The sequence below is a fragment of the Siphateles boraxobius genome, unplaced genomic scaffold (assembly GCF_051911475.1).
Source record: "Siphateles boraxobius isolate OS27281-9 unplaced genomic scaffold, OSU_SipBor_1 67, whole genome shotgun sequence".
NCBI lineage: Eukaryota > Metazoa > Chordata > Actinopteri > Cypriniformes > Leuciscidae > Siphateles > Siphateles boraxobius.
In genome coordinates, this window is record NW_027509194.1 from 221,321 (window position 1) to 230,047 (window position 8,727).

Consider the following 8,727-nt stretch of genomic DNA (forward strand, 5'->3'; position numbering starts at 1 on the left):
ATCAAGGCACCTCAGTGGGAAGTCTGTGGGAAGGAAAAAGTGTGGCAAAAAACGCTGCACAACGAGAAGAGGTGACCGGACCCTGAGGAAGATTGTGGAGAAGGACCGATTCCAGACCTTGGAGGACCTGCGGAAGCAGTGGACTGAGTCTGGAGTAGAAACATCCAGAGCCATCGTGCACAGGCGTGTGCAGGAAATGGGCTACAGGTGCCGCATTCCCCAGGTCAAGCCACTTTTGAACCAGAAACAGCTGCAGAAGCGCCTGACCTGGGCTACAGAGAAGCAGCACTGGACTGTTGCTCAGTGGTCCAAAGTACTTTTTTCGGATGAAAGCAAATTTTGCATGTCATTCGGAAATCAAGGTGCCAGAGTCTGGAGGAAGACTGGGGAGAAGGAAATGCCAAAATGCCTGAAGTCCAGTGTCAAGTACCCACAGTCAGTGATGGTCTGGGGTGCCATGTCAGCTGCTGGTGTTAGTGCACTGTGTTTTATCAAGGGCAGGGTCAATGCAGGTAGCTATCAGGAGATTTTGGAGCACTTCATGCTTCCATCTGCTGAAAAGCTTTATGGAGATGAAGATTTTACTTTTCAGAAAGACCTTGCACCTGCTCACAGTGCCAAAACCACTGGTAAATGGTTTACTGACCATGGTATTACTGTGCTCAATTGGCCTGCTAACTCTCCTGACCTGAACCCCATAGAGAATCTGTGGGATATTGTGAAGAGAAAGTTGAGAGACGCAAGACCCAACACTCTGGATGAGCTTAAGGCCGCTATCGAAGCATCCTGGGCCTCCATAACACCTCAGCAGTGCCACAGGCTGATTGCCTCCATGCCACGCCGCATTGAAGCAGTCATTTCTGCAAAAGGATTCCCGACCAAGTATTGACTCTTGAGTGCATAACTGAACATAATTATTTGAAGGCTGACTTTTTTTTTTTATTAAAAACACTTCTTTTATTGGTCGGATGAAATATGCTAATTTTTTGAGACAGGAATTTTGGGTTTTCATGAGCTGTATGCCAAAATCATCAGTATTAAAACAATAAAAGACCTGAAATATTTCAGTTGGTGTGCAATGAATCTAAAATATATGAAAGTTTAATTTTTATCATTACATTATGGAAAATGATGAACTTTATCACAATATGCTAATTTTTTTAGAAGGACCTGTATATTGTATATATCATCTGGAAGCTGCATAAATAAGCGTTCCTTTGATGTATGGTGTGTTGGGATAACACAATATTTGGCCGAGATTCAACTATTTAAAAAATCTGGAATCTGAGGGTGCAAAACAATCCAAACATTGAGAAAATCGCTGTTAAAGTTGTGCATTCGCGATTGTGCTGCAATATCTGTTTTATATATTTATGTAAGGAAATTTACTAAATATCTTCATGGAACATGATCTTTACTTAATATCCTTATGATTTTCGGTATTAAAGGAAAATGGATAATTTTGACCCATATAATGTATTGTTGGGTATTGCCACCAACACACCCGTGCGACCCGTGACTGGTTCTGCGGTGCAGGGTCACACACACGCAGAAGCGTCCAGCTATCGGGCCGAGCTCCAGCTGAAGGTCCCGATGGACAGCAGCGTCTGACAGGCGCCGGACGAGACCCACACCGCCTCCATCAGCCCGGAGTGCAGGAAGCCCAGAGCGAAGCCGCACCACACGTCACTCAGGTGGTTCTGGCCCAGCAGGACCCGGGACAGGCCCGCCAGCCCGGCCCACAGCACCAGCAGGACCCGCAGCGGCACGGCCAGGTCCAGGTGCGACAGCAGGAACCGGGACACCAGCGCCGCTCGGCTCGCCTGACCCGCCGGGAACGAGTCGGGCCTCGAGTCCCACGGGCCTTTACGCCGGACCAGCTTCTGCACACCGGCCACGGTCAGCAGGTCCAGGACCAGCGCTGGACGGGGAGACACAAAACACGGCTAAAATTACTGCCGAGTACAGTGAAAATAGAAAATGCAAAAAATAAATCTGACATAAAAATGTAAGATATTTAAGACCACTTTTTTTTTAAAAACTACTAAATTACAAAAACAACAAAATATTATTAAAATTGTAAAAATAAAAAACTATAGACATTTAAAGAATTATAAATTATAAACACACAACAAAATGACTAAAACTTGAACTAATATTAAAGTAAAAACAGAAAATGCAAAAAATAAATCTGAAATAAAAATGCAACTTAAAAAACTACTAGGCAACTAAAACCACAAAATTACTACAATTTTAACTAAAATTTAAATAAAACAGAATCTGAAATGAAAACAATAGACATTTAAAGAAGTACTAATTATAAAAACATAAAAAATTACTAAAACTTTAACAAGTGAAAATAAAAGTAGAAAAAGCAACACAAAAGCTAAATCTGAAAAAACTACTAAAAATGACAAAAATAAAAAATTTACTTCAATTACAAAATTACAAAAATTAACAAAAATTCTAAATGAAAACAGAAAATACAAAAAAAAATAAAAAATCTGAAATAAAAAATAAAAACATTATAGACATTAAACGACTAAAAATGACAAAACACAACAAAATTACTAAAACTTTACTAATTACAAATGAAAAACAGCTAAATCTGAAAAAAATGATAAATTAACTTTTTTTTAAAACTACAAAAAATTACACAAACAACAACATTTTTAAAACTTTACAATGAAAATAAAAAATTCTGAAATGAATAAACTATATAGACATTAAAAAACTACTAAAAAACACTTTACACAAATTAACAATGTACAAAATTTCTAATAAAATACAACATTAAAACTTAATCTGAATAATAATAATAATAAGTATATATATGATAGACATTTAAAAAAAACCTACTAAAATTTAACTAAATCTGAAATTAATAAAAAAAAACTAAAGACATTTTAAAAAACAACTAAAAATGAAATAAAAAACACATTACTGGGAAAAAATTATAGACTTTTTAAAAGAGAAAACAAAACCTATTAAAAATGACAATAACAACCAAATTACTAAAACTTTAAAACGAGATTAAAAACTAAATCTGAAAAAAACTAAAAAAATATATATATATACACTAGAAAAAAACAATAAAAAATGACAAAAACAACAAAATGACTAAACCTTTAAAATGAGAATAAACCCTAAATCTGAAATGAATAACCCATCCAGACACTGAGATTGGGTAAGCCGTGGCCGATAGATAGGGGAGTGTGCAGCACCGATGAGCAGGTTGATGAGCAGCTCCTGTCCCGCCGGCGTGTGGCTCTGGCTCAGACACACCAGCGTCCCGCAGACCCATGTGACCCCGTGACCCGTCAGAGCCAGCAGGGTGACCCCCGAGCGCACGCTGGACCACGGCGACCCGGCCTGGACACACACGCTCAGGCGCTTGGACAGGCAGATGTCGACCGCTAGCAGCGAGCTCACGGCGATTCCTCTGAACGACGGGTTGAGGAGCATACAGTCCTCATCCGGCGGCTCCGCGGGCGTGTGTGTGTGTGTGTTCTCGCTCGCCTGGTTCTGCTGGCTCCTGGACGGGCCGGATCTTCTCCACGCTTTGCTGTGGTTCCGCGGAGGCGAGTTCAGGGACAGAAACTCGGGTCGACCCAGAACGCTAGTGCTAATGCCGCGATCTTTAGCTCTGGAGCGGCTCGGGTGCGAACGCATGGCGCGGTTTATTCCACAAGCTAATGAGCTTCAGATGTGGATCCTGGAAAATATGTTTAGACATGCATGAGTGTGTAAATCAGGAAAGACAATTACTGAACACTAACAAAACTATCACGATAATCATATTTTGTCATTTAGGCTTATAAATGGATAGTTGACAAATAGGCATGAGCTTTTTTTTTCAGCATTAACATTTTAGGTGACCAGTTACAGCATTAGATAATTCTTTACAGTATTTTTCACAGTTTTGATTTCATTATAACTGGCCTTGCGATATGAAAATGATTTGATATCATATAATGAATCAGTGTTTTAAATGAAATGGTTGAGTGAATGTTTCAATGACTCACTCACAGTCACTTGTCGCCTCCTACTGGTGTAACACAAACCTGCAGGAAGAGGCACTGAAAATAACAAACTTTTTATTTTTAGAATTGTGAATTATTAGTATGCCATAATTTCAATTTTTATACATGTTTCATACATGTATCTTCGAGATCATTACACACATTGTTTTTGTTGGAATTTATTTTATTTTATAAAGATTATTGACATGTTTTACAAGAAAATAGCATTTCAGGGTTTCTACTAAAAATGTCACTTTTCTTATCTGTCTTGTAATTATTTGTGACTGTTTAACCTAACCCTAACCTAACCTTTCAGCATTTTTACCATTTTAAACATACATAACCACATTTTGGGAACAAATTGTAGAGTAAGTAGGAACACACACAAACACAACCTCAGTCCTATATAGAGCATTAATGCTTATGGCTGAACTTTGCTGTCCAAATTCTGAAAATGTCAGAGAAAAAATGAGCGTCCTTCATAAAAACAATAAACGAGAACAATTACTACAAGCAACCATCTCGTTTGAATAGTCGTAAAGCACATCAGCTGGCCTACCTCAGATCAGGTATATTATGATCCCGCTCACATTGGCATTAATCCACACGCACAGAAACGTCATTAGACACCTTGGTTTTGGAAAACATCTTTAAATAACATAATAAACATATCGGGTGTGTATGTAAGCGGTGCTTTAACATCCATCACGGTGCGCCTCACAGCAAAACCACAAATACTACTATGGTGAAGGTGTGTTTTTAATCATTATTAATTAGCCACGCCCTCTAACCATGCTGATTGGCTGCAAGGCAGACAGCTGACGAATGAACGTTCGCCTGATGAATATAAGTTCCGTCACGTGACTAAACGCTGCCGTGGTTTAATGCATATGCATGAACTCTGTCTTCACCGTAATAGGAATCACAAATCGCACACAGCATCTTGTTCTGAGGTTGGCGTTCTCCAAGGTGCTTAAACGGGGACCATCGATCGTTCGTTTTTATTATCTTTTACACACGAATCGCTTGATATTTAAAATATGTGTTTTTCCAGGTCATTGCGCTACTTCCATCTGAAGCATTTTACTCGTTTGTATGCTTTCAGAGTGTCTGAAATCCCTTTAGAATATACAAATAGACCAAATTTAGCTCATCAAACTTCACGAGCGTTTTTCGTCTGTTTTGACTAATTGTATCTTTCAAATTTGATGTGGTCCACCTCAAAAGAGAAATATGAAAAAAGTTAGAAAAATCATATTTTTAAAATTAAAGTTGCAATGCAATTCTTTATTTGATAAACTTTCTATGTTAGCTTGTTTTTTTCCTCAGACATGGTCCAGTTGCTAATTTTAGCCCAGAATATCCTTTCTGTTAGTGTCCACTCTGACAATCACTATACACTCTCAGTGTCTACTCTGTTAGCTCTTCTGATTTAACAAAGTACTTCATTCTTAAAGTGGAACAAGAAGTGTATTTACATTTCTTTGGTAATGTTTTATATTTGTTTCCTATCAAAATCCAGTTCAAACATTAACTGGTTGTATGTGAGAGATAAAAAAATCATCCATCCTTTATTTATACCACTCGTCCACCCTGTTTTTTACTTAGTCCACTCAGTTATTACTTAGTCCACCCTGTTATTACTTAGTCCTCCATATTGATAGTAGTCCACTCTATTATTACTTTGTCCACCCTGTTATTACTTAGTCCATTTTGTAATTACTTAGTCCACCCTGTTATTAATTAATAACAGAGTGGACTAAGTAATAACAGGGTGGAATAAGTAATAATAGAGTGGACTAAGTAATGACAGGGTGGACTAAGTATTAACAGAGTGGACTGAGTAATAACAGAGTGGACTAAGGTAATTACTTAGTCTTCTCTGTTATTACTTAGTCTTCTCTGTTATTACTTAGTCATCTCTGTTATCACTTAGTCCAGACTGTTATTACTTAGTCCACTCTATTATTACTTAGTCCACCCTGTTATTACTTAGTCCACTCCATTATTACTTAGTCCACTCCGTTATTACTTAGTCCACTCTATTATTACTTAGTCCACTCTATTATTACTTAGTCCACTCTGTTATTACTTAGTCCACTCTGTTATTACTTAGTCCTCTCTGTTATTACTTAGTCCTCTCTGTTATTACTTAGTCCTCTCTGTTATTACTTAGTTCACTCTGTTATTACTTAGTCCACCCTGTTATTACTTAGTCCACCCTGTTATTATTTTGTCCACCCTGTTATTACTTTTTCCACCATGTTATTACTTAGTCCACCCTGTAATTACTTAGTCCATCCTGTTATTACTTAGTCCACTCTGTTATTACTTAGTCCTCTCTGTTATTACTTAGTCCAGACTGTTATTACTTAGTCCACTCTGTTATTACTTAGTCCGCTCTGTTATTACTTAGTCCACACTTTTATTACTTAGTCCACTCTATTATTACTCAGTCCACTCTGTTATTACTTAGTCCTCTCTGTTATTACTTAGTCCACTCTGTTATTACTTAGTCCACTCTGTTATTACTTAGTCCACTCTATTATTACTTAGTCCACTCTGTTATTACTTAGTCCACTCTGTTATTACTTAGTCCTCTCTGTTATTACTTAGTCCTCTCTGTTATTACTTAGTCCTCTCTGTTATTACTTAGTCCACTCTGTTATTACTTAGTCCGCTCTGTTATTACTTAGTCCACACTTTTATTACTTAGTCCACTCTATTATTACTCAGTCCACTCTGTTATTACTTAGTCCTCTCTGTTATTACTTAGTCCACTCTGTTATTACTTAGTCCACTCTGTTATTACTTAGTCCACTCTATTATTACTTAGTCCACTCTGTTATTACTTAGTCCACTCTGTTATTACTTAGTCCTCTCTGTTATTACTCAGTCCACTCTGTTATTACTTAGTCCTCTCTGTTATTACTTAGTCCACTCTGTTATTACTTAGTACACTCTGTTATTACTTAGTCCACTCTATTATTACTTAGTCCACTCTATTATTACTTAGTCCACTCTGTTATTACTTAGTCCACTCTGTTATTACTTAGTCCTCTCTGTTATTACTTAGTCCTCTCTGTTATTACTTAGTCCTCTCTGTTATTACTTAGTTCACTCTGTTATTACTTAGTCCACCCTGTTATTACTTAGTCCACCCTGTTATTATTTTGTCCACCCTGTTATTACTTTTTCCACCATGTTATTACTTAGTCCACCCTGTAATTACTTAGTCCATCCTGTTATTACTTAGTCCACTCTGTTATTACTTAGTCCTCTCTGTTATTACTTAGTCCAGACTGTTATTACTTAGTCCACTCTGTTATTACTTAGTCCGCTCTGTTATTACTTAGTCCACACTTTTATTACTTAGTCCACTCTATTATTACTCAGTCCACTCTGTTATTACTTAGTCCTCTCTGTTATTACTTAGTCCACTCTGTTATTACTTAGTCCACTCTGTTATTACTTAGTCTACACTGTTATTACTTAGTCCACTCTATTATTACTTAGTCCACTCTGTTATTACTTAGTCCACACTGTAATTACTTAGTCCACTCTATTATTACTTAGTCCACTCTGTTATTACTTAGTCCACTCTGTTATTACTTAGTCCACTCCACTCTGTTATTACTTAGTCCACTCTATTATTACTTAGTCCACTCTATTATTACTTAGTCCACTCTTTTGTTACTCAGTCCACCCTGTTATTACTTAGTCCACTCTGTTAATACTTAGTCCACACTGTAATTACTTAGTCCACTCTGTTGTTACTTAGTCCACTCTGTTATTACTTAGTCCACTCTATTATTACTTAGTACACTCTGTTATTACTTAGTCCACTCTATTATTACTTAGTCCACTCTATTATTACTTAGTCCACTCTGTTGTTACTTAGTCCACCCTGTTATTACTTAGTCCACTCCGTTATTACTTAGTCCACTCTGTTATTACTTGGTCCACTCTATTATTACTTAGTCCACCCTGTTATTACTTAGTCCACCCTGTTATTACTTAGTCCACTCTATTATTACTTAGTCCACTCTATTATTACTTAGTCCACTCTATTATTACTTAGTCCACTCTATTATTACTTAGTCCACTCTGTTGTTACTTAGTCCACCCTGTTATTACTTAGTCCACTCTATTATTACTTAGTCCACTCTGTTATTATTTTGTCCACCCTGTTATTACTTTTTCCACCATGTTATTACTTAGTCCACCCTGTAATTACTTAGTCCATCCTGTTATTACTTAGTCCACTCTGTTATTACTTAGTCCTCTCTGTTATTACTTAGTCCAGACTGTTATTACTTAGTCCACTCTGTTATTACTTAGTCCGCTCTGTTATTACTTAGTCCACACTTTTATTACTTAGTCCACTCTATTATTACTCAGTCCACTCTGTTATTACTTAGTCCACTCTGTTATTACGTAGTCTACACTGTTATTACTTAGTCCACTCTATTATTACTTAGTCCACTCTGTTATTACTTAGTCCACACTGTAATTACTTAGTCCACTCTATTATTACTTAGTCCACTCTGTTATTACTTAGTCCACTCTATTATTACTTAGTCCACTCTGTTATTACTTAGTCCACTCTATTATTACTTAGTCCACTCTATTATTACTTAGTCCACTTTTTTGTTACTTAGTCCACCCTGTTATTACTTAGTCCACTCTGTTAATACTTAGTCCA

At 37.1% G+C, this 8,727-nt stretch overlaps 1 protein-coding gene across 2 annotated transcripts; it reads right to left on the reverse strand.

Moving 5' to 3' along the window:
• Positions 1-1,278: 1,278 nt before the first annotated feature.
• LOC143722527 (inactive phospholipid phosphatase 7) lies at positions 1,279-4,738 on the reverse strand. Of its 2 annotated transcripts, none has more exons than XM_077213897.1 (4): positions 4,582-4,738; positions 4,030-4,079; positions 3,225-3,715; positions 1,279-1,921 (listed from the first exon to the last, which is right to left on the reverse strand). In XM_077213897.1, exons 3-4 carry the CDS (start codon positions 3,670-3,672, stop codon positions 1,563-1,565), a joined length of 807 nt encoding a protein of 268 aa, XP_077070012.1. In that variant the 5' UTR covers positions 3,673-3,715; positions 4,030-4,079; positions 4,582-4,738; the 3' UTR covers positions 1,279-1,562. The 2 variants fall into 2 exon arrangements, with proteins under 2 accessions (XP_077070012.1, XP_077070013.1); XM_077213898.1 differs by having other exon boundaries at positions 4,030-4,093.
• Between the last annotated feature and the right edge of the window lie 3,989 nt (positions 4,739-8,727).